Source organism: Hypanus sabinus, chromosome X2 (assembly GCF_030144855.1).
Source record: "Hypanus sabinus isolate sHypSab1 chromosome X2, sHypSab1.hap1, whole genome shotgun sequence".
NCBI lineage: Eukaryota > Metazoa > Chordata > Chondrichthyes > Myliobatiformes > Dasyatidae > Hypanus > Hypanus sabinus.
This window is the reverse complement of record NC_082739.1, coordinates 6,219,325-6,245,629: the sequence shown is the minus strand read 5'-3', so window position 1 is coordinate 6,245,629 and position 26,305 is coordinate 6,219,325. Positions and strand designations below refer to the sequence as shown.

Here is a 26,305-nt window from a genome sequence, read left to right as displayed (position 1 = left end):
TTCCTCTCCATTGATGCTCGCTGACCTGCTGAGTTCCTCTAGCATTTTGTGTGTGTTAATCTGAGTAACTTCATTCATTAATTTCATTATTTATACATCACAGGCAAGGATAGCATTTAACTGTCCTCAGGAAGGTAATGGTGGCAACTGCTACAATTATTAGAGTGAAGGACATTTCATAGTGTTGCTGGGTAGGATGTTTCAGGATGATGAATTTTTAAAAAAACATTGTTTCTCTCCATGCCATGTAGCGCATCAGGCAGCAATTGCCATTTCTTAAGCATATTTATCATTTTTTAAACGAGGCTGAGTTTCTATCTCAATGCTTCACCCAGCATGGATGGAAAGCATGCAAGGAGTCGGCTGGATTCGAACCTGGCACCACTTGCTTCAAGGACCAGTGCGGCATAATGGATGATGAATGGATGTTGATATATTTCCAGGACTGATGGGGATTTTATTTGGAAGGGAAACTGTTGATAATGACATCATTCATGCAACTTTTAGGTGCCTGTAGGGAGTTTGTATGTTCTCCCTGTGACCGCGTGAGTTTCCTCTGGGTGCTCTGGTTTCCTGCCACAGTCCAAAGATGTACTGGCTGGTAGGTGAATTGGTCATTGTAAATTGTCCTGTGATTTGGCTAGGGTTAAATCGAGAGATTGCTGGGTGGTATGGCTCGAAGGGTTGAAAGGGCCTGTTCTGTGCTGTATCCCAATCAATAAATAATTAAATGCTCCTGAATATGATACCCTATGATGGATACTGCTCTCTGTGTAACATACATAATTTCCCTTTTATCATACTCTGTTACTGAATGGTGTCCTACAAGTTGCAGATTTATGTAGTTTTCTTTATGCTACAGCAATTGGCATCAACAAGGCTGCTGAGGTGTAGATGGATTGAATTTTGTCTGGAGGCAGCTTTGTTTATAAGATCACTGCCATGTCCCAGTGTAAGGTGAGGGATCACTGGAGGGGTTTGCCTGGTGAGGTCAGTTCAGGGTCCAAACACACCACTGTGATAGAGGGGCCAGCTGTAAATGGACAGACTGCAGGACTGGGAATGTGAACAGCTCCAAGGAAAAATGCAACAGTATTTATAAAAAAAAGCTTGCAAACTGTTCTTACAAGCAGGCGGAGAAGATACTAGTTTAGTTATTTCAGTAATGGTGGTGAATTCTATGCGGGCAAGAACATAAGTCTGAGCCATATACTCCCTCTCTTTTGCCCCTCAGGTGCCACTTTTCCGAGCATTAATGCTCATAGGTCCAATGATGTCTTTGGAGCCACATCTACAGTTCATGTGCACTCTGCAAAAGAGGATGCACAAGATGATAAGAGGCAAAGATGAAGTGGACAACCAGAGACTTTCTCAGGGCGGAAAGGGACAGTTTTAAAGGGATTAGAGAGAAGTATCGGGGAGATGTCAGAGGTAGGTGTTTTACGCAGAGTGATAGGTGCACTGCTGGGGGTGCCAGCAGAGGAAGAAACATTAGGGACATTTAAGAAGTGCTTTGATAGGCACATTGATGATAGAAAAATATGGGCTATGTAGGAGGGAAGGGTTAGTTTGATCTTAGAGTAGGTTAAAAGGTCAGCACAACACCGTGAGCCTAAGGACCTGTACTGTGATGTTCTATGTTAACTGAGGAGCCTTCCCCAAATCCTGTGAATGGGGAAAGCGGGAGTGGAATTGCAGGTGGGTAGACCACAGCAGTATAACAGTGCTTAGCTGTTTGGATTTTGAGGGCCTTTTACAGCATTTTAATATTAACGATCTAAATATAGAGGATGAGAGGGATCTAGGGAAGCAGATACAGAAACCATGCAAAGACGATCAAATTTGACAAGATAAATGAATAGGGATTTAATTAATATCAGAGCTTTAAGTAATAAGATCACAGTTCATACTAAAATATCCACCCTACCTTAACTAATATAACAGCAACTCAAGTTAGAAAACCAACATGCCCAAAACAAACCCTGGGGTTCATTTCTAAAGAGACAGGACTGAAAAGCTAAACAGTTATGTTAACAATTGGTTAGACCTCCTAGAATAATTGTGAATTACACAGTTGATAGAACAGAGAATATATAATCAATAGAAAGATGGAGAGGCCTAGGACACTTGGGGGTCTTTAAAATTATGCAAGGTTTTCATGGATGATCTTAACTGGCTTCTGACATGGCCTAGCAAACCAGTTAGCTTAAAGGTGATTTAGCATTATATCATTGAATAAACAAGAAAGGATACAGGGAAGCAGGTCTGAAAAGAGGATAATATAGCAGATATAAACACTAACAGAGAATGGTTGGACAAAAAGGCTAGCTTCTGTGCTGCATTTTTCCTGTATTTTTCCAATGAATTGGCACCAAGACATTGTGAAAAAAGGTTTAACTCCCAGATGATTCAATTAAAAAATTCTCAGTGATAATTGAGTGTGGAAACACAGCATACTTGATATGTCCCATGTATCTGCACATCAGTTCACCCAGAGAGGAATTCCACTTGGTGCCACATACAGGAAGCCAGCCTTGCCATGAATGGTTACGTATCTCCAATAGCAAGTTCTCAGAATTAACTCTGAAAGAAACTAGATACAAAGTACAGGTCATTACAAACCAATCAGACATCACATTCTCAGCTAGGATGCGAGTTTCTCTGTTTCATCCCCTCCCTCAAATGGGGCATTGAAGAACATTCTCAGAACACATCATCTCCAGGCGCAGACTACCATAGATCAATACCAGATATATTATCTCTTGGGCAAACCGACTACAGGAAAGATTGACTCTGGGACAAGCTAGAATTGAAAACCAGTTCCAGAAGAAACTTAACACAAGTAATGTAACTGCAGGAACAGACAAATATCTGGAGTTTTACTTCTAGGACCACTCTATCATGGTGTGAAGATCAAACTAATACTAAGTGTAAATTATGGTTGCAGTTTGGCAGTAGAACAGTGTGACAACAGGAATTGACCAAAGATAGAAATAGTCCTGATGAAGAATTGCAGCCTGAAATGTCGACTGTTTACTCTTTTCCATAGATGCTGCCTGGCTGTTGAGTTCCTCCAGCACCTTCTGTGTGTTGCTCTCATGTTAATGATAGAAATATGCTTCGTGTGGAAACACCAGTGCCCAGGAACGGAAAAAACATATTTATGTATGTATGTTTGTATGCATGTATTTGCACATTCATTGCTTGTCAGTCTTTGTGTGTAGTTTTTCATGGATTCTATTGTGCTCTTTTGTTCTACTGTGAATGCCTGTGAGGATATGAATCTCAGGGTAGTCCATGGTAACATATATGCACTTTGATAATAAATTTACTTTGAACTTTAAACTTTGATGTTAGCTGCAGAAGTTGATTAAGTTTAGTATGTGATTAACGCCAGGAGTTATCCAACTCCAGAAGCAACCTAACCTCTACCTTCTTGAGATCACAGTAGCTCAAGCTTTGTTCAAGCAATGGCGCTTTGCAAATTGGCCTAGTACTTCCAAAGAGCTGTACAATATATCACCAACCTGTGATTGGAGCTGTGCTGCTGAACTCTTGGTCAGTTGCATTGCAGTTGGTTGTGGGAGGATTGCCTCCCGTTGGAATCAGGTTTTTCTTTTCAATGGGCCTCTCCAAGTGCCTCACTAATGCAAAACATAAAATTGAAGTGAAAAAGGCTTTTATTAACGGCTCATCAGGTGAGGATCTCCACCTCTTTCATCATGCACATGGGCATTGTTGGAAAATGGAGAGTACACCATGTACATGATGACATTCCAAAATCATCAATATGACACTTAGTATTCTTATCTGCAGTCACTCTCATAGAAAAGCTACCATTAGCTGAAAACTAGAGCCTTCTGATTTACCACTGGAACTACAATGAAGAAATTACAACCTTCATGGAAGTTTAGAAGTGATATACATATAATAGTTTGTGTGTAATACATACATATTATGTATTTCTTGTAATATTTCACACATTAAGAATTGCATTGAGGTATGTTGGGTTGCCCACAACCCAGCCTGTACAGTAATTTAAACTAGCCCAGGCTCTGAATTGGATTCAACCAAAACCCCAAAGCATAAACAGAACACAAAATTATCCCGAGCCAAACATTCACAAACATAATTATCTCAGACCCAATCTTAACACTGACAATACTTATTTTTTCCCAGATCCCAACTCCTAATCCAGTTCCTCGTTCTAAAGCCAAGTTAATTAAACAGGGCAAAATACTGTATAATTATGATGATGCTGGTTCTTCACTTGTGAAGATCAGGAGGGAAGAAGAGTCCTCAGGAGCGATGGCATGATTGTTGGTGACTGTAGAGGCCAATTCTGGATCTGCCCACTCTGTAGCAGTAAGGACACGGCAACAGCTGGGATGCAGGTGCTTCGATAGTAGGATCTTACCTTGTGTTTCCTCTTCTCTTCAGTAGTCGCTCTTCTAGACTCCCAAAATTCTTGGCTGCTTCATGGATCAGCGTTGTCCAGTGGTTTCTGTCACAAGCCAGCCGCTGCCATTCATTGACCTTGACACTTGCCTGTGAGAACTGCTGCTTAAGTTGGTCTTTGTACCTCTTGCACAGGGCACCACAATCTCTCTTTCGCTGAGAGAGTTCTCCGTAGAGTACTGCTTTTAGTAGCCTGGAGTTGTCCATGCGAGACATGTGGCCTGGCCAGCGGAAGCTAAGCCCTCTCCAGGACCTTACGGTACAAGTCTCAGGCTTCAGAGCCGTATGGCAGTGTTGTGATGACAGCAGCCCTGTACGCCTGGATTTTGTGGACAGATGCAGCTGGTGGTTCTTCCACACATGTTTCTGGTGGTGCCCAAAGGCACTGCTGGCTCAAGCGAGTTGATTGTCAACATCTCTTACTATCGTGGCTTCGTTGGAGATGAGGCTGCCCAGGTAGGTGAACTGCTCAACTGTGGGAGAGGGTGGTCATCAAATGATGACCAATGTATATGCATAATTCAGAATGATATAACATCGTGGATCTGGACCAATCCCATGATACTATGTCCAAATATTTACAGAGTAACAGGACAAGATCTAATGAGAGGAGTGTAGTCTAGCTGTGGTTGGCTCCAGTTATAGGAAAATCTATCAGTGCAAGGGAATATGACCATTGCACTTACATCTACATGTCCAAGAATTGAATCCATGTATCCTGTGTGTTTGATACAAACTTTGTTGCTTGACTCTAGAGGTGTACTACTATCTGTTGATATAAATCCCATAAATACAGAATCAATTAGATTAATAAGCAAGTATGCATTTATGCAGCATTATTCAAAACATCAGGAAGTTCTGAAGAGTTAAATAAAGAACTTGTCCTCAGCAGTGACTGTAACAAATACAAAATCCATTAACCATTTGAATTGAATGGATTGCCACAAATAAGAATGTCAAACCAGTTAAATGGCTGGAAAATTCAGCCCCATTAGTTGTACTAAATGTAATATTAAATAGCATTGATACGTTCACATAATGAAAAGGATTTCAGAAGCGAAGTACAATAAACTATTGATAGCAGAAATTATGGGGGACGAGCTTCCAGCTAAATCTACATTGATGATGTTTGCTGAGATGTAATTAATCAGAATCAGGTTTAATATCACTGGCATATGTTGTGAAATTTGTAACCTTAGCAGCAGCAGTACAATGCAATACATGATAAATGTAGGAAAAAACTGTGAAATGCATTAAGTATATAATATACAAAATAGTTAAATAAGTGGTGCAAAAATAGAAATTAAAAAAGTGGTGAGGTAGTGTTCATGGGTTGAATGTTCACTTATAACGGCAAGATACTAAGGACTTTGTTACTTTTTAAGTAGGGCTAGAGGATTCTGGAAATCCAGCTGGGGCCTTGGTCAGAGATTAAGGCCACGTTCCAGCTCCACCCTGGCAGTTTATGATTCAGAATGATTGCCCTTAATGCTCAGGGTGAATATATAAGGATAAAATATCAGGGTAGTATATGCCTTTGATAACCTCCTGCTGGAAAGTATACATTTAACTGTTGGGTAAGAATGATTGATTCAAAAGTGTTAATTCTTGAATTGTACCCACTGAGAAATTCTGGATAAAAGAACTTTTTTGATTGGAATCCCTTCCATGTTCAGTGCCATCACTACATAGTGGCTCGGTATTCCATCTGAAAAATTCGCTGTAGGAACTTGACAACCCTTGCTCAATAATACCTCCCCAACTAATATATCATCCATATCAGGAGCAGCAGGCACTTGGGAAGACCACTATTTCCAAGTTCCCTTTGAGGTCACACAATGTCTTAAGTTATGAATGTAAAACCATTACTGTATAGTCATTGGCTTTACAAGTCTTGATGAGTTGGTAAATTGGTTTATTGTCACATGTACTGAGGTATAGTGAAAAACTTGTCTTGCATGTTGTCAACAGTTCATTGAAGTAGTACAAGGGAAACCAATAATAGAGTGCTGAATAAAGTGTTACAGAGAAAGTGCAGTGCAGACAGACAATAAGATGAAGACCATCTGAGGTAGATTGCAAGGTCAAGAGTTCTTCTTATCTTTGATGGCTCTGGAGCATTTTTTTTTTGGGGGGGGGACCTCATTGAAACCTATCGAATATTGAAATGCCTAGATAGAGTGGAGATGGAGAGGATTTTCCTGTAGTGAAGGAGTCTGCAACCAGAGGCCACTGAAAGGAAGGACGTCCATTTCGAACAGAGATGAGGAAGAATTTCTTTTTCCAGAGGGTGGTGAATCTGTGGAATTCATTGCCATGGATGACTGTGCAGGCCATATCATTGGGTACGTTTAAAGCGGAAATTGATAGGTTCTTGTTTAATCAGGATGTCAAAGGTTATGAGAAGAAGGCAGGAGAATGGGGTTGAGGGGGGGATAATAAATCAGCCATGATGGAATGGCGGAGCAGACTCGATAGGTTGAATGGCCCAATTCTGCTCCTATGTCTTATGATCTTATGGACTTATTGTACAAAGACCAATCAATAGTCTTATAACGCCAGAATAGAAGCTCCCTTTGAGCCTATGGTATTTTCTTTCAGGCTTTTGTATCTTCTGCCAAACAGGAGAGTCGAGCAGAGTGAATATCTGAAGTGAGTGGGATCTTTGATTATGTTAGTTGCTCTCAACCCTCTAAAAATGAGAACTCTTGATGTAAGCAGAAGTGACTGCACCCCCTTCCTGAAGTCAATGACCAACTCTTTTGTTGTGCTGACATTGAGAGAAAGGTTCTACCATGGCACCATATCTCAAGGCTCTCTATCTCCTTGATCTCTACTCAGGTCTTGACCTCTACTCAACAGCGTTGCCCACGATAGTAGAAAATGGCTTCTCTCTAATTTGCTAGGAGCAGTTGTAGACAGACAATAATTGCTGTCCTTTTCAATGATACTAAAGACTAAAGTGCATGCTAAATATTAAGTAAACCAACATGACCACATATCTGAGTTTAAGATAGACTGTTACACAATGACTATTTTTACCTATACTCCTCCCTGACATTACTCATCTAATGAAAAGAGACATGATAAATAGAATTTCACTGAGTTGGCATTTTGGTTACTTTACTAAAGGGTGGAATATGTGATTGCTTTGTCAGTCACTTGTGAAATATTGAACTTGGGCGGTCTTGAATTAGATAACTGAAGGCTTTTGCTGAATTATATTTTTTAATTGAATGGATATTACTCGAACTCGGTGTGATCTAAGACTACACTTGAAACAATTTAATTGTGATGTGAGTAATTCTAAAAACTACATTCTGGGAATCATATTCCTTTGAAAGTAAAGACATTCTTTTGCCAGTAGCACTTATAATGGATTGCCATCTATTTACTTTTCACCTCAAACCCAGACTTCACTTTGCCGTGTGTCACTACTTTCAAGTCAAAAGTTATGGATTCCTGTCCTTGTCCATTATTCAGAGTGACTGACGGTGTCCTGTCTTTTAGAGTTCCAGTGTGCTGGGTGAGATGTTAAACTGATGCCTTAGCTGACCTGCATCCCTGTCTCTAATTCAAGAGGCCAAGTAATTTCTCAAGTTCAAACCTCTCTAAATTATACAGATTTTGCCCTAATGTGGCACAGTAGAAATGGACACAGGAAGCAGACAGTGTTTACGAATGAGCCACAGAACATTTTCTTTTAATACAAGAATGATTTCTTGTATTAGGGGAATATCATTCACCTCATGATTTGTACAATTATCCTTCTGTGCTTATCTGGACAATAATGGTCATTGAACTTCAGGCTAATTGTAAATGGAGTGCTTTGAGCTAGTTGAGGGCTATCTTACGTAGATTAAGAATTTTTTTCAGTTGACTTTTCATTCCAAATTTCTTTCAGTGCTTTAAATCCCCAAAGCAATCAATCAATGATAATCATTTGTGCCTTATTTGAGACCTGGAACATGTTTTCTCTCCTATAAAAAAGACTGTAAAGATACTGTACAGCTTAATATCTGAAAACTGGTTTAACCAGTTTACTAAAATTATGTATAATAAATTTCATATATGGTTGCAACCCATTTGTGTAAGTTAAGTAAATTCCTTTCCTCCCTGCCCACACATCAGTAGTCACTTTATTAGGTACGCCTGTACTCTTGCTCGTTAATGCAAATATCTAATCAGTCAATCAAATGGCAGCAACTCAATGGATAAACACGTGCAGACATGATCAAGAGGTTCAGTTGTTGTTCAGACCAAACATCAGAATGGGGAAGTATTGTGATGTAAGTGACTTTGAATGCAGAATAATTTTTGGTACCAGATGGGGTGGTTTGATTATCTCAGAAACTAAGGATCTCCTGAGATTTTCACACACAGCAGTCTCTAGAGCTTACAAAGAATGGTGTGAAATTAATAAAATAAAACATCCAGTGAGCAACAGTTCTGTGGGTGAAAACACTTTGTTAATGAGAGAGGTCAGAGGAGAATGGCCAGACTGGTTGAAGCTGCCAGGAAGGTGGCAGTAACTTACATAACCACACGTTTCAACAGTGGTGTGCAGAAGACCATCTCTGAATGCACAGCATGTTGAACTTTGAAGAAGATTGGCTACAGCAGCAGAAGAACACAAATGTACACTCAGTGGCCATTTTGTTCGGTACAGGAAGTATCAAATAAAATGGCCACTGAGTTTATATTAACAATTCCCCTTTTATAAAAGTCCTAACTTGTACACCTAGACTGAGATTTTAACTTCCTTTCTGAACTTTGCTTGTAATGAGCAATAACTCAACCACAGGCAGTATGTGGAGTAGTATCAAACATCAAGGTGTGGTATGGTTAATAAATAACTTGTGAGTTATCCATGCTTTGTTACCGTGGAAACAAAGGGAGGAAGAAATTAATGTACCAGCTACCTTGTTAAATGGCTTAAAATGAACAAGTTTAGAGGCTGGGTCATCTAGACTTGATATTTAAAGGTTTGGAGCTTGTTCTGAATTTGTGGTGCCTTTTTTTGTGACAATGCTTCAGAAAGAACCAGGGAATGAGACTGAAGGGATTGCTCCACCAACAGCCAGCCTAAAATCAATGGGCTGAATGGTCTCTTGGCAGTGCCTAAATAAATACATCAAATTACTTTGTTGATTTAAAGTTCCTTGGGATATCTTGAAGTTGTGAATAATACTCAAAATATTTTTTCATGCTCCTGCTTATAGAATTTATATTGATTTTATTAGTTCTCTTGTGGGAACTAAGGAGTCATTCCTATCAGCAGGTTTATCTTCTAGTCCCCATCCAGCATGAGATAGTTCTCTCCCAAATGAGTCAGTACAATTATTGGTAGTTTTTGGGAGGACTGATAAGAGATCAGATTAAATTGAATCACCCTTCCCAACCTGAATCTTCACACTAGTAAATTAACAGTTGTAAAGCTGCTTTTCATGATTTGTTCATTGGGTATGGGTTTTGGATCTCACTGAATTAGAGAACAGAGAATAAGTATCACAAGAGATTCTGCGGATGTTTGAAATCAAGAACAACACACATACAATGCTGGAGAAACTCGGCAGGTCAGGCTGCATTTATGGAGTGGAATAAACAGTTGACATTTTGGGCCAAGACCCTTCATCAGGACTGGAAAGGAAGGGGGAAGAAGCCAGAATAAGAAGGAAGGTTAGGGGAAAGAGTACAAGCGGACAGATGATCGGTGAAGTCAGGTGTGGTGTAATATTGTGGGCAGGGGAGGTGGGTGTGATGAAGTGAGAAGCTGGGAGGTGATAGATGGACAAGTGAAGAAGGAATCTGATCAGAGTGGAGAGTGGACCATGGGAGAAAGGGAAGGAGGAGGGGACCCAAAGGGAGTTGATGGGCAGGTGAGGAGAAGGGAAGGGGTAAGAGCAGAGCCAGAATGGCAATGGAAAAATAAAGAAGGGGGAAGGGGGATACATCATGGAAATTAGAAAAATCAATGCTTATGCTGTCAGGTTGGAGGCTACCCAGAGAGAACATGAGGTGAGAGTGGCCTCACTGCGGCAGTAGAGGAGCCCATGGACTGACATGTCGCGATGGGAATGGGAAGTAGAATTAAAATGTGTGGCCACTGGGAAATCATGCCTGTTGTGGTGGATGGAGTGAAAGTGCTCAGCGAAGTGGTCCCCCAGTCTATATTGGGTTTTATTGATGTAGAGGGGGCTACATCAAAGGCACCGGATACAGTAGATCACTCTGACAGACTTGCAGGTTGCCTGACCTGGAAGGACAGTTTGTGACCCTGAGTGGTGGTGACAGAGGAGGTGAAGGGGCAGGTGTAAACGTTTGTCCCACTTTCAGGGATAAATGCCAGAAGGGATATTGGTGAGGAGGGACATGTGGACAAGTAGAACAGCCTTAAGCACCTCTACATACTTCTGTTTACAGGAGGACCTCTTCCCATAATCTTATGCATAATTAATTTCTGACCATTAAAGGCAAAGCTAGACACAAACGTAAAGGGCATATTTTGTCCTGCTTTATCTGTTGCTTTGTGATTCCAGACAAGAATCCAAAGGTCTGGACAACTGATCTGGAGACGAGCCTGAATCCGAACACAGCGGCTTAAAACCAAAATTAGTTGATAAATAGGATCACCCATTCCTAGCTACCACCTTGTGGGGCAATCCTGTCAAATATTGTCGATTGTTCCTCTTATGTGCTTACCCAGTTCCGTTTTGAAGTCACTGATTGACTCTGTTTCCATTTTGCCTCATGGAAATGCATAAAATATTTACAGAGCTGGAGTGCATTAGTGAAGGGGGGTGGGGGCGGTTGGGGTGATATTTCGTCAAAGTGGGTGTCCGAAACCATTCTCAAAACTAGGGGTTGGCTCTTCTGAACTTAGACGAGAGGAAATTGCTTCACACGGAGAGAACTGAATTTTTACAACTGTCTTCCCAAGAGAATATGAAGGTGCAGCCAGATTATGTTCAATACTGACATCAATTGATACTTGGATATTGGGAAAATCAGGGGTTAGAGGATAAGAGGGCAATAGCACTGAGATAAAAGACAGGCATGGTATTGATAGAAAGAACAAGTGTAATTAGCCAAATGTCCTACTCTTGCTTTCATTTCTCATGTATTTTACTGACAATTAGCCTTAATAGTATCGAAATCCAGATCCTAGCTACATGGTGAACCCCAAACTAAACATGCTCATGGGAGCAATTTCACTCTATCTAGCATACGTAGAACAGCTGCACTAACTTTCCTATCAATCTCCTTTGGCAAAAAGCAAACAGTCTAGTTTCTCCTTTTTAATGCACGCAAATAATATATAAATAAAATGATGTCATTAAATCCACCTGATTCACTGATGTTTGAAAGGAAAAGTTATCTACTCACCTTACAGCATCTAGCCTAAAAACCTCTAACACTGCCACAAACGTTATTTCCCTTTCTCACTCTCAACTTGAACTAATGTTATCACGCTTATTTTGTCTTGTTAGTTGCTGGAGTTCTGGGTCTTAGGGAAGGTTTAATGGAAGTGGTTTGTGAATGGGACTCTGTAGGTTACGTTGTGATGTGTTTCTGCTTTCTGGCCACTCCTTTTCTTGTTGCTATTTTGTGCGGTTTCGATTGGGCCAAACTGGCTCTGCAGCCTGCAGTCAATGAACAACATGGCGCTAGAATGAACTAAATTGAGCTGAATTAAATAGGCCTGGACTTTTTTGATGGATTTGTGGTTTGATGTTTTATATTCTGTGGTTTTTGCGCTTTTTTCCCATTTGCATGATTTTTTTTTGTGTATGTGTTGAGGGTTTGATGTTTTTCTCTGAACAGGTTCCTTGGTATTCTTTGTTTCATGGCTTTCTCCGGGGAAGACAAGTCTCAGGGTAATATACCACATACATAGTTAGATAATAAGAAACTTGAATCAATGTTATTTTAAGTTTATGTTAACTTAAGCATGTCATGTTTGTAATTACTGTGTTGCTGCATATGCAAAAAGCTAGCATATATACCCTGTGTACGTATGCTTCACTGAACTTGACTTTGAGTCACAGGAAGATGCAGCAGAGAAATAGGCCCTTCAGCCCATCAGGTCCATGCCAGCCACCAACTACCCTTTTTTATTCTCTCCCCCCCACATTCTCCCCTGATTCTACACAGTAGGGACAATTTATAGTGACAAATTAACCCACAAATCTTTTTGTATTGTGTGAGGAAGCTGGAGCACTCAGTCATAGGGAGAACTTGCAAACTCCACACCTGCAGCAGCAGAGGTCAGGTTTGAACATGGGACAGCACTTCCACTAACAGTGGCCATAGAAGCCACCAAATTTACACCAATACGGCCAGGCAGCATCAATGGAAAAAAGTACATTCGATGTCTCAGGCTGAAACTCTTCGGCTGGACTGGAGAAAAAAGAAGCTGAGAAGTAAACTTGAAAGATGGCGGGAGGGCAGAGAGAAAGGCCAGGTGATAGGTGAAACTTGGAGGGCGAGGGATGAAGCAAAGTGCCAGTGAGTTGATTGGTGAAAGAGACAAACAGCCGTGGAAGAAAGAAGAAAAATTGCTTCGCCGAGCATCTACGCTCTTTCCACCTGAACAAGCAGGATCTCCCAGTGGCCACCCATTTTAATTCCACTTCCCATTCCCATTCCGATATGTCCATCCATGGCCTCCCCCACTGCCGGGATAAGGTTGGAGGAACAACACCTTATATTCCGTTTGAGTAGTCTCCAATCTGATGTCATGAACATCGATTTCTCAAACTTTCGTAATGCCTCTACCCCACCTTCACCATTTCCCATTTTCTTGTCCCACTCTCATGTTATCTCCTTGCCCACCCATTGCCTCCCTCTGGTGTCCCCACCCCTCTTTCTTCTTTCTTCCATGGCCTTCTGTCTCCTTCCCCAATCAACTAGCTCTTTGCTTCATCCCTCCCCCTCCGAGTTTCACCTATTGCCTGGCATTTCTCCCTCCCCTCCCCCCACATTTTAAATCTACTCCTCAGCTTTTTTTCTCCAGTCCTGCTGAAGGGTTTCAGCCCGAAACATTGAATGAATTTTTTTCCGTTGATGCTGCCCGGCTTGTTGAGTTCCTCCAGCATTTGTGTTGCTCGTATTTCCAGCATCTGCAGATTTTCTCTTGTTAGTGACTTGATTACATCAATAAGGTTACCTCTGAATGGGGCAATATTGGATGCAGGATAAATACTGGCTGAGATCATGGTATCTGCATTCCATGAATGAACAGGCAAAAACAAATAAGCTAGGCCCTTACTTATAGTGACGCCATGTTCATATGCCAGCTCTTATGGCGGTACTTTTTCCAAGCTGGGTTCTAGCACAAGCTCACATAGAGTCATAGAGCACTACACAAGCCCTTTGGCCCATCTGGTCCACTCTAACTCAGGTCCTCAAGTCACAACATTTGTTAAACTTTCTCTGCACTCTTTCAAACTTACTCAGGTCTTTACTGTAGGCCAGTGACCAGAAATGCATCAAATACTCACCTATAATAGTACATTTTGGCATTGACTTAACTTCAAATGTCATGCTTAATGTAAGTGCTCAGCCAAAGAGAGATCTTTGAAAGTTAGGGCATGAGAAGAAGCTTTGCTCATGTGGCTGACTCCAAACATGAGATTATAAGAACAAGAAGTCAGCAGCACATTGAATAACAATTCAGGAGGGTCCTCTCTACCAGGTTATGACTGGAATGTGCAATTCACTACTAGGGGGAGTTGAGCAATAAGGATTTGATGCAGTTAAGAGGATGCTGGATATGGAAATGCAGGATGTGTTGAAGGGGTTAAATGAATGAGGGAACAATAAGGTTCCTTGGGGATCTGTGTGAGGAGTAGATCTGTTGGGGTGGAAGAATTGTTCTTGCGCTCAGCAGCAATTATAGAGCTAACACACGCCCGAGTGTGGATGCACTTAGCCAGTAAGGCAGGTGTTTGTGAGCAAAGGCATGTTGCTGCAACCGCATTTAGGGCGTGTAAACATCACCTGATATGTTAATCCCTGCCCTTGGGTGGTTTCTGGGAGGACTGAATGCTATGAAAAGATTTAAGCGCATCCTTCACATCCAACGTTCTCAAGCTGAATCCAGGGAATAATTTCATAATTTAGGTGGGAAGGAAGACAAGATTAGAACCCAACCCTAATAAGATCAAGATTCCAGCATTCACGGTCTCTTGTGTCTCCAAACGGAATTATTATACAGTATTTGATATTGAACTCACTGAAATCAGACTCAGGCTTGTCACCACTGACATAAGTCATGGAATTTGTTCTTTTGTGGCAGCAGTGAATATTTAAAAAAGATAGTGCAAACAGTCAGAAAGTAGTGGGGTAGTGTTCATGGGTTCATGCACCATTCAGAAATCTAATGGTGGAGGGGAAGAAGCTGAGTGTGCGTCTTCAGGCGCCTGAACCTCTTCACTGATAGTAGTAATGAGAGGAGGCGGGTCCTTGATGGTAATGATGGATAGCATCTTCTTGAGGCCATTCCTTTGGAAGGTGTCCTCGACATTGGGGAGGTATGTGAGGACACGAGGAACCCTATCCTTGGTGTGGCAGGAGGATGCCGTGAGCGTAGATATGTGCAAATCAATCAAAGTTTCTGTTTCTGTCAAACTGAGCCACTGCTGAAAACGCTTTCTACTGAATAGTAAATTCCCAAATTGGTCCCTGGATGCCACAGAGGTAAGCGACCCCAATTACGTAGGCAACAGTGGTGGGGAGGACAGGTTGAAGGCACACTGCAACCAACTTTCATCCTGGTCTGGCTTAGGGAGGGGAATTAAATTCAGCAACAGTCTACAGTACTGTTTAGCTACACCTACTCCTATCTTGAGGAACGACATTCAAAAACACAGGCCATTTATGGGAGCTGTAATCCATCACTTCAAGAGAGCAGGAAAATGCTTTTCATCTGTTCACTTATTGCTTTATACTGAGGATCAATGACTAACCCTTTAATATGTTTTTGACCAACACGCGTAAAGTGCTGGAGGAACTCGACAAGTCAGACAGCATCTGTGAAGGGGAGTATACAGTCGATGGTCTGGGCTGAGACCCTTCATCAGGACTGGAAAGGAAATGGGCAGAAGCCCATTTAAGAAAATGGAAGGGGGTGAAGTAAGAAGATGGGAGGTGACAGGCTGAAGAGGTAAAAGGCTGAAGGAGAAGAAATATGATAGGAGAGGAGAGTTGACCATGGGATGAGGGGAAGGAGGAGGGGCACCTGAGGGAGGTGAGGAGAAGAGAAGGGTGAGAGGGGAAGTAGAATGGAGAATAGAAAAAGAGAGAAGGAGGAGAGGAAACAAGTTACCAGAAGTTAGAGAAATCCATGTTCATGCCAACAGGTTGATGGCTACTCAGATGGATTATGAGGTGTTGCTTTTGGCATGAATATTCTGGTTTTTGGCCCTTTCCCTTGTAGGCCCAAAATAGATGCTGCCTGATTTCCTCCAACATTTTGTGTACATTGCTTATAGATTTCCAGCATCTGCAGAATATCTTGTGTCTGTTTTTGACAAATGTTTTGGGAACCATATTGATGGTTGACAGAGGAGATGAGTGCATTAGTGACTCAGCTTATTCTGCAACATTTCACAGAACTGCATTCTTTGCTGCAGCTGCATTTCCTACTGCTGTGTGAAAACATGTAATGCTGTTGTGATGCACGAGATGGACAGTCACTTGGAGGAAGGAATGCCTATTGTGGAATAAATGTAAGAATTCACAACTGATTAGTTGTTGAATCAAAATTCTAGATCAACCCTTCAAAACTTTCCACAGTTATTTTATGTTCTTCAGAACAGTATTTTAGGAGTCTTACCAATGAAGTAAATTCCAACTGCAATCATAGCAAGGATGGTCACTAAACACAGGATTGCTAGGATTTTCTTGGTTGCACGTGGTGGCCTTCTATGGGGTCCTGTAGGGCAGGAGCACAAATGGATTTACGGTTACCTTCAGCGGATCAATAATTCTTGGAATGTACAACAAAAAGCTGCCTTTATATAGCACCTTCTCATCATAAAGCAGCACGAAGTGTACTCTGTGAGTGTTATCAGACTAAATTAGGCATCCATCCACTAAGGAGATATTAGGTTGTGACCAAACGCTTAGTCAAAGAGGCAGGCTTTAGGGAGAGTGTTAAAACAAAAGGGTGAAATAGAGAGGCCAAGAGGTTTTGAGTGAAATTGAGGAGCTCACGGTCTTTGGATAAAGACATGGCCACCAACACTTGAGCAGTTAAGAAGATATGATAGATGGTAGGTGTAGTGGTTTGAGAAAGCACTGTTAATTTGGACTTAGTTCCAAAGACATTCTACTCTTTGATATTTCTTTATCTTCTGTCTGAAACTGTGTAGATTCCATTAAGAATAAACTCTTCTCGGGCCTCCAGCTGAGTACAGGTATCGATTTTAAATGACATTTTGATGACAAACTCTGCCATCTTCATCAGGGATAATACCTAGGGATGTCTAGTGTGGTGGTATTTATACCCCCGATGTCCTTCCCTCCTGATTGGTTAGTCCTCATCCAACCAGTTTTCTGCCTATCCCACCTTACTTACCATCAAATTTCAATTCTTACTTAGATCGAGACCTCTGTCTCTGTTAAAGTTCTTTAGGTTTCATTTCAATGGCATCCTTCACCAGGCAGTCCCAAAACCCATTGGCATGGCACAATAGTTTTGTGCCATCAAAGTCAATCCTATGACCATTGTGAATGCAATGTTCTGCTACCACCGCTTTCTCCAAGTAACCCAAATGGATACACCTCCTGTGCTCCTTGATAATGGTTTCCACTGTGCATCCCATCTGGCCGACATACACTGCTCCATGTTCACAGAGAAATCTGTAAATGCCAGCCATCTTGAGTCCCAGGTCATCTTTGACCCGCATAAGCTGTGATTTGAGCTTTGGCAACTATCACTGGATACCACGGAGGAGATAAGATAAAGGTTTGCATGGCCCTCAAAAGGGCTGTTTTGCTGAAACCAAACATTACAAAAGGAGAGTGACTGGCCTTCCAGGCACTATGGTGAAACCAAGACATCATGATTTTACCAGCGGACAAAGGAAATGTGACTGTCCTGATGTCCTCGGAGGAATAGCACAGGAAAGTCCAACAGATTCTGGACGATCCTGTGTATAGAGTTGTATAGCAGGATCCCATGGATTCAATTGTGAGGATGACCTTCGCTTACTGAAGAAATCTGAACTGCCAGCAGATATATGCAAGACATTTCTACCTCAGGCGCCACTATCACCAAGACTTTATGGGCTCCCTAAGATACACAAGGAGGGTTCTCCCTGAGGCCTGTCATCAGTGCAATTGATTCTCTGAGTTACTACCTCACTAAGCATTTAATGACCATGCTGTCTCCCTTTGTTGGGGGCTGTAAGCATCACGTCACAAATTTGACCGATTTTGTAAAAATGATAACCAACATCCAGCTGAATGCGGTTGACATAATGGTCAGTTTTGACGCGGTGTCCCTTGTCGTGACTGTTCCCATTAAGGACAGCTTGGTCCTCCTGCGGTCAAGGTTTGATGAGGGTTCCATTGACCTTTCTGAACACACCCATACATCGACATACTTCCTCTATGAAGGAAACTACAATGGACAACAGATGGAGTGGCTGTGGGATTGCCCTTGTCATCAGCTATTGTTAATTTCTACATGGAGTACTTTGAGGAGCAGGTACTGAGTTCATCGCCTTTATGCCCAAATACTTCTTCATGATTAATGATTAACCATATGAAAACTATTTTGGACCTGGAGAATCTCCCAGAAGAAATAAGATGATTGCACACAATGTTCCTACAGAATGGCTACAAGATGAAGGAAATCAATCGGGACAAGGGAAAAGCCAGGAAACCTGACAACGAGGAGGAACATGTCAGCGGCGGTTATTTAAAAAGGAAGTTTGGAAAGCATTTGTCCACTGTACGTGGCCTATCAGAGGCTATAACGAGAGCACCAATCGTGAGTTAAGTAGCAGGGAAGGTTCAGCCATAACAGCAGTCATCGATGGAGTGATCTGAGGCAGAGGGGTAGGGCTTTGGTTCAATGGGGCTTCAGCAATAACGGGTCAAGGCAAGGTAAGTTACCTGCGAGGAATAGAAACAGGAAGTATGTCTGTGAGGCCGGTGTTCTGTACTGGGTGTCAGATGTGGGATGTCCGGGAGACTCCCGGCCTCCCGGACAGCCACATCTGTGCCAGGTGCATTGAGCTGTAACTCCTCAGAGACAGTGTTAGGGAACTTGAGATGCAGCTCGATGACCTTCGTGTGGTCAGGGAAAGAGAGGAGGCGATAGAGAGGAGCTATGGGCAGGTAGTCACACCAAGGCCTGGGGAGACAGATAAGTGGGTAACAGTCAGGAGAGGGAAGGGCAAAAGGCAGATACCGGAGAGTACCCCCAGTGGCTGTCCCACTTAACAATAAGTACTCCTGTTTGAGTACTGTTGGGGGGTGGGGGGGATGGCTGACCTGGGGGAAGTAACAGTGGCCGTGCCTCTGGCACAGAGTCTGGCCCTGTGGCTCAGAAGGGTAGGGAGAGGAAGAGGATGACAGCAGTGATAGAGATATAGTTAGCGGGTCAGACAGGCGATTCTGTGGATGCAGGAAAGAAACACAGATGGTAGTTTGCCTCTCAGGTGCCAGGGTCTGAGATGCTTCTGATCGTGTCCACAATATCCTGAAGTGGGAGGGTGAACAGCCAGAGGTTGTGGTACAAATTGGTACCAATGACATAGGGAAGAGGTCCTGAAAACAGACTACAGGGAGTTAGGAAGGAAGTTGAGAAGCAGGACCTCAAAGGCAGTAATCTCGAGATTACTGCCTGTGCCACACGACAGCGAGCATAAGAATAGAGTGAAGTGGAGGATAAATATGTGGCTGAGGGATTGGAGCAGGGGGCAGGGGTTCAGATTTCTGGATCATTGGGACCTCTTTTGGGGCAGGTGTGACCTTTACAAAAAGGACAGGTTGCACTTGAATCCCAGAGGGACCAAAATCCTGGCTGGAAGGTTTGCTAAGGCTATTGGGGAGAGTTAAAACGAGCAAACATGAGGAAATCTGCAGATGCTGGAAATTCAAGCAACACACACAAAATGCTGGTGGAACACAGCAGGCCAGGCAGCATCTAGAGGAAGAAGCACTGTCGACATTTTGGGCCGAAACTAGAATTGCTGGCGGGGTGGAACTGAATTGAAGTGACGGAGGAAGGAGCTGTTGGCTCACAAATAAAGAAAGCTTGGAGACAGTGCGAGAGGGAGGACAGGCAGGTGATAGAGAAGGGATGCGCTCAGACCAAAGGTTTGAGATGTGTCTATTTTAATGCAAGAAGTATTATGAACAAAGTGGATGAGCTTAGGGCGTGGATCAATACTTGGAGCTATGATGTTGTGGCCATTACAGAGACTTTGACGGCTCAGGGACAGGAATGGTTACTTCAAGTGCCAGGCTTTAGATGTTACGGAAATGACAGGGAAGGAGGCAAAAGAGGTGGGGGTGTGGCTCTGCTGATCAGGGATCGTGTCATGGCTGCAGAAAAGGAGGAAGTCATGGAGGGATTGTCTATGGAGTCTCTGTGGGTGGAAGTTAGAAACAGGAAGAGGTCAGTAACTCTACTGGTTGTTTTTTATAGACCACCCGATAGTAACAGGGACATCAAGGAGCAGATAAAGAGACAGATTCTGGATGGTGGGAGATTTTAATTTCCCCAATATTGATTGACATCTCCCTGAAGAAAGGGGTTTAGATGGGGTGGAGTTTGTTAGGTGTGTTTAGGAAGGTTTTCTGACACAATATGCAGATAAGCTTACAAGAGGAGAGGCTGTACTTGATCTGGTATTGGGAAATGAACCTGGTCAGGTGTCAGGTCTCTCAGTGAGAGAGCATTTTGGAGATAGTGATCACAATTCTATCTCCTTTACCATAGCATTGGAGAGGGATAGGAACAGACAAGTTAGGAAAGCGTTTAATTGGAGTAAGGGGAAATATGAAATTATCAGGCTGGAACTTGGAAACATAAATAAGGAACAGATGTTCTCAGGGAAATGTATGGCAGAAATTTGGCAAATGTTCAGGGAATATTTGCATGGCATTCTGCATAGGTACGTTCCAATGAGACAGGGAAGTTATGATAAGGTACAGGAACCATGGTGTACAAAGGCTGTTGTAAATCTAGTCAAGAAGAAAAGAAAAGCTTATGGAAGGTTCAAAAACTAGGTAATGATGTGGCTCATTTTGGTAGGTCAAATATGATGGCAGAATATAGTATTAATGGTAAGAGTCTTGGCAGTGTGGAGGATCAGAGGGATCTTGGGGTCCGAGTCCATAGGACACTCAAAGCAGCTGCGCAGGTTGACTCTGGTTAAGAAGGCATATGGTGCATTTGGCCTTCATCACCCGTGGGATTGAGTTTAAGAGCCGAGGGGTAATGCTGCAGCTATATAGAACCCTGGTCAGATTCCAGATTACAGTACAATTCCCATTTGGAGTACTGTGCTCAGTTCTGGTCGCCTCACTACAGGAAGGATGAGGAAACCATAGAAAGGGTGCAGAGGAGATTTACAAGGATGTTTCCTGGATTGGGGAGCATGCCTTATGAGAATAAGTTGAGTGAACTTGGAGTCCTTTTCTCCTTGGAGTGGAGCGACGGAGGATGAGAGGTGACCTTTTAGAGGCGTATAAGAAGATTAGAGGCATTGATCGTGTGGATAGTCAGAGGCTTTTTCCCAGGGCTGAAATGGCTAACACAAGAGGGCACAGTGTTAAGGTGCTAGGGAGTAGGTACAGAGGAGATGTCGGGGGTAAGATTTTTACGCAGAGAGTGGTGAGTGCGTGGCATGGGCTGCTGGCGATGGTGATGGAGGCAGAAACGATAGAGACTTCTGGATTGGTGCATGGAGCTTAGAAAAATAGAAGGCTATGGGTAATCCTAGGTAATTTCTAAGTACATGTTCAGCATGGCATTGTGGGCCGAAGGGCCTGTATTGTGCTGTAGGTTTTCTATGCTTTGTGTTTCTACGTTGCTTCTGCCTGTTTTCTCTATATTTCCATGGTTTCTGGAAGGATCACCAGGGTCCTGAAGAAATACTGGATTAATACCATCCATAAACCTGTAAAGAAGCTCAAATCACAGCTTATGCAGGTCAAAGATGGCCTGTGTCTCAGGACAGTGGGCGTGTACAGGATATCTTGTGAATGAAGAGCAGCAGTGTATATCCTCCAGGTGGGACACACAGTGGAAACCCGCATCAAAGAGCACAGGAGGTGTAACCGTTTGGGTTACCTGGAGAAACTAATGGTCACTTAACATTGCATTTGCAATGGCCATAGGATTGATTTCGATGGCACAAAACTACAGTGCTGCGCCAATGGGACTGCCTCGTAAAGGAAACCATTGAAATAAAACTAGAGAAAAGAATTTTCACAAAGACGAAGGTCTTGCTCTGAGTAAGAACTGGAATTTGAAAGTAAACAAGGTGGGGCAGCAGAAATGTGATTGGATAAGGTCTAACCAATCAGGATGGAAAGATGACAGGAGTGTATATGCTGCTGGACTGGACTTGCCTGGGCATCATCCTTGATGAAGATGGCAGAGTTTATCATTGAACCGTTGCTTAAAATTGATACCTGTACCTGGCTGGAATGCTCAGAAGAGTATATTTTTCACATAACGCTGGGAAAGCACTAGATCCTTTTTCAGATTCTATTATCATTATGCCAGAAATTGGCTAGGAAGGGTGATATATTCAATGGGGTTGTCCAATACTTTGCATCCATTCCATAGAGTATGGAATCATTTTGTTTTGTTTTAGTTTAATTTAGTTTAGATAAACAGCAGAGTAATAGGTCTTCTGGCCCAACAAGCCTGCACCGCCCAATTACACCCATGTGACCAATTAATCAACTGACCTGCATGTCTTGGGAATGTGGGAGAATACTTGAGCATCCAGATGAAACCCACATGGTCACGGGGAGGATATACAAACTCCTTCCAGACAGCAATGGAAATTGAACCCCGATGTCTGGTGGTTTAAAGCATTACACTAACCTCAACACTACCATGCTCTCTTGGTTGTTAATCTTAATGAAGAGAGTAGACATGAGTACTGTATAATGCGGAGAGGATGCTCTTCAGGTTTGTAATCTGTGGCAGAATTATCAACCCATTAGAATAAAGGACTCCAGGAGCCCTGTGGCCCATCAGCTGGTGTGTGCAATACAAACACAAGATTGGTTTTTCTATACTTACTGTACCGATGGCGCCAGCGTCTACGGCGGACTGATTCTGAAGGACCTATGGATGTTGCTACTGGTGGCACTTCAGAAACTGTTCTCTCTAACAACGGCACTTCCACCTCCTTGGGCTCGTTGGGTTCAATGGTACAAACAACATCATTCTTTAAATCTGATAAGTTTGGTTCAGAATCCTGGGTGCTGTTTTCAGAGCAAATTTTGGGTGGTGCTTCTAAACTCTTCCCTTCTAATGTGGGCAGTCCCAGCTCTTGTATCTCAGTGGTATTGGCAACTTGGGGAGATTCATCTTTTGAATGCACCGGTACTGATTCAGAACTGTAGCTGGGATCTGCTGAAGACTGTACAGATGGTGCATCAGTTTTCATTAGCTCTATTAAAGGTACATCCTCTTGCTGTTTTTCCACAGGTCTTGATGTCCCAGGGGACTCTAGGTTCAAATCCTGCAGTGGTAATTCAAAATTTTAGAAATTCAGAGTTCAAGGTAAATTAATTATCAAAGTACATATATGTCACCATGTACAACGCTGAGATTCATCTTATTATTTAGTTATTTTGCTTATTGAGATACAGGGTGGAATAGATCTTTCTGGCCCTTTGAGCCATACATGCCCTGATGTATCCCTATATTTAATACGGGAAATTTACAATGATCAATTAACCTGTCTCTTTGGACTGTGGGAGGAGAGAAAACCAACGTGGAGAATCATGGGGAGAACGTACAAACTCCGTACAGGCAGCTGTGGGAATTGACTCCAAGTCATTGGTACTTTAAAGCATTGTGCGAACCACTACTCTACTGTGCCACCCCAGTTTTCTTGTGGGCATACTCAGTAGGTCCAAGAAACAAAATAGAATCAATGATAGACTGCACCCCACAGGACAGGCAAACAACAAACATGCAAAAGTTGGGAAACAGTTTCTTCCCTCAGGCCATTAGGCCTCTGAACTCCCTGCTGCATTGCATTCAAAGTGTCACTGGTTAAACTGTTTTGTACCTGACAGTATTTCATGTATGCACTTTAGTGTGTTTATTTATGTGTAATCTCTCTGTAGATTTCATCCATAAGTTATTGTGTGTTTTATGTACTATCGTGCTTTACACCCTGGTTCAAAGAAACATTTTTGACGGTATACATGTATATAGTTAAAATGACAATAAACTTGACTTGAAATAAACAAATAAGCAATAATTATCGAGAACATGAGATGAGAAGTCCTTGAAAAAGAGTCCATAGGTTGTGGGAACATTTCAAAAATGGAGCGAGTGTGTCACGATCCCGACTGTTAATTCCCCATATTCTCTTAATTCCCTTTGATTGCAGCACGCCTGATTCTCATCTAGACCTGCAGCGTAAATACCCTGGCTTTGCACCCACTCATCACCAGCTTGTTGTTTCAGCCAGTGTGGTAATTCATGTTCCCAGCCGCTTAGGATTATGTATTCTAAGTTTTACTTCAGTACCAAGGTTTACCTGTGTAACTCCGAGTCAAGGTAAGTGTTGCCTGCCGCTTGTCTCCTGTTTACCGTTCAGCTCCAGCAACGCCCTGTGCCAAGAAAAGTTTTGCCTGCCTCCTGCTTTTCTGTTCACCCTCCTGTTTGTCGATCAGCTCCCGCCACGCTCGCGTCCTTGGCTGCACCCTAACTCTATCTCCGTGCTGGTGTCCTGTGTTTGGGTTCGCCCGTTCTTTGCAACAGAGTGAAGTTGTCCCCTCTGGTTTAAGAGCCTGATGGTTGAGGGGTAATAACTGTTCCTGAACCTGGTGGTGTGGGTCCTGAGGCTCCTGTACCTCCTTCCCAATGATAGCAGTGAGAAGAGAGCATATCCTGCGTGATGGGGGTCCCTGATGATGGATGCTGCTTTCCTGGAACAGTGCTCCATGGTGGGGAGGGCTTACCCATGATGGACTGGGCCATAATCACTACTTCTTGTAGGATTTTCCATTCGAGGATATTGGTGTTTCCATGCCAGGCTGTGATGCAGCCAGTCAACATACTCTCCACCACACATCCATAGTATTTCGTCAAAGTTTTAGATGTCATGCTGAATCATTGCAAACACCTCTGGAAGTAGAGGTGCTGCTGCGATTTCTTCGTAATTGCACTTGTATGCTGGGCCCACGATAGATCCTCTGAAATAATAACATCAAGGAATTTAAAGTTGCTGACCCTTTCCTCCTTTGACCCTCTGATGAGGATTGGCTCATAGACCACCAGTTTCCTTCTCCTGCAGTCAATAATCAGCTCCTTGGTCTTGTTGACATTGAGTAAGAGGTTGTTGTAGCACCATTCAGTCAGATTTTCAATCTCCCTTCTATATGCTGATTTGTCATTATCTTTAATTCAGCCGCGGGAGAGTTTCTTTCTCTGACTTCTTATATTTTTTCCAGTCCTTTTGAAGGGTCTCGGACTGAAACGTTGACTGTTTACTCTTCCACAGATGCTGCCCGACCTACTTGGACTTTATTGATTAGTTTTGAGGGGATGACAGTGTTGAATGCTGAGCTGTAGTTGATGAAGAGCATCCTGATGTGTGCATGCATCTTCACTGTCCAGATGTCTAAATTAGTAGGTACTTTCAACTTTGCCAAATCTTTGGACAACAAGGATTTTGTTTCCTGAATATTTTTGGGTGTATCTTTTGGACTTTGGGCAGCTGATCATGAAAATCCCCATGAGATTTCCCTGTCATGCACCACTTATTTCAATTCATAATTCAAGTCAGAATAACTGATGCCAAGATTAAGGAAGGCATTTTTGTTGGTCCACAAATCAAACAGGTTATCAATGACAGGTAATTCGAAGAACTTCTAGTGGGACTGGAAAAAAGTCACGTCGAAGCCATTCACCGATGCCGTTGAAATTTTTTGGGGGAGCTACAGAGCTCCAGACTACATACAGCAGGTTGACAATATGCTTCTAGCATACAAAACCATGAAGTGCAACATGTCACTAAAGATTCATTTTCTGTATTCACATTTAGATTTCTTCCCTGCAAATCTTGGCACTGTCAGTGCCGAGCACGGGAAAAGGTTTCACCAGGATATTGCAGTCATGGAGAAACAGTATCAGGGCAACTGGAATCCATCAATGCTGGCTGATTATTGTTGGAAACTTAAGCACGACCCTTCAGACACTGAGTAGAAATAAAAATAAACGAAGCATTTTTAGCTTAGCTGAATTGTTGCTAAGCATCAGCACAATTATGCAATTAAATGCATTATATTCAATAGAAGTTAATTTCTTCTTTCTCCAAATTCCTACATAATACAAATAGCCTGAAATTATATTTGTGTTCAGCTTCAAGTGGTCTTTTTCGACAAAGAATTTTTGACAAAGCAGTACTTTCAAAAAATTTGTTGTCCAGCGATATATATTGTATTTCAACTCCAATTTGCAACCAATAGTTTGTAAAACGGTAAAGTGTTCCAAGATATTTAAAAACAGGCAAACAGTCACAGAGTTAGACAACACTTCTGGGGCCCAAGTCCATGCTGGTGATCAAGTCAGCCTATTTATCAGCACTTGCTTTGTTGAATGTGTCCAGATACTTCTGAAATA

At 42.4% G+C, this 26,305-nt stretch overlaps 1 protein-coding gene across 3 annotated transcripts in view; it reads right to left on the bottom strand.

Moving 5' to 3' along the window:
* LOC132385103 (transmembrane protease serine 5-like) overlaps window positions 1–26,305 on the bottom strand; it is a 67,251-nt gene that overhangs the window by 20,229 nt on the left and 20,717 nt on the right. For all 3 annotated transcript variants that reach the window (XR_009509081.1, XM_059956842.1, XM_059956843.1), the window contains 4 exons: window positions 22,742–23,186; window positions 16,298–16,396; window positions 3,528–3,644; window positions 2,458–2,593 (listed from right to left, as the gene is read on the bottom strand). Coding sequence is in view for 2 of the 3 variants with exons in the window: in XM_059956842.1 (XP_059812825.1) it covers window positions 2,458–2,593; window positions 3,528–3,644; window positions 16,298–16,396; window positions 22,742–23,186 (797 nt within the window). In the remaining variant the exon portion in view is untranslated. The remainder of the gene's footprint in view (window positions 1–2,457; window positions 2,594–3,527; window positions 3,645–16,297; window positions 16,397–22,741; window positions 23,187–26,305) is intronic.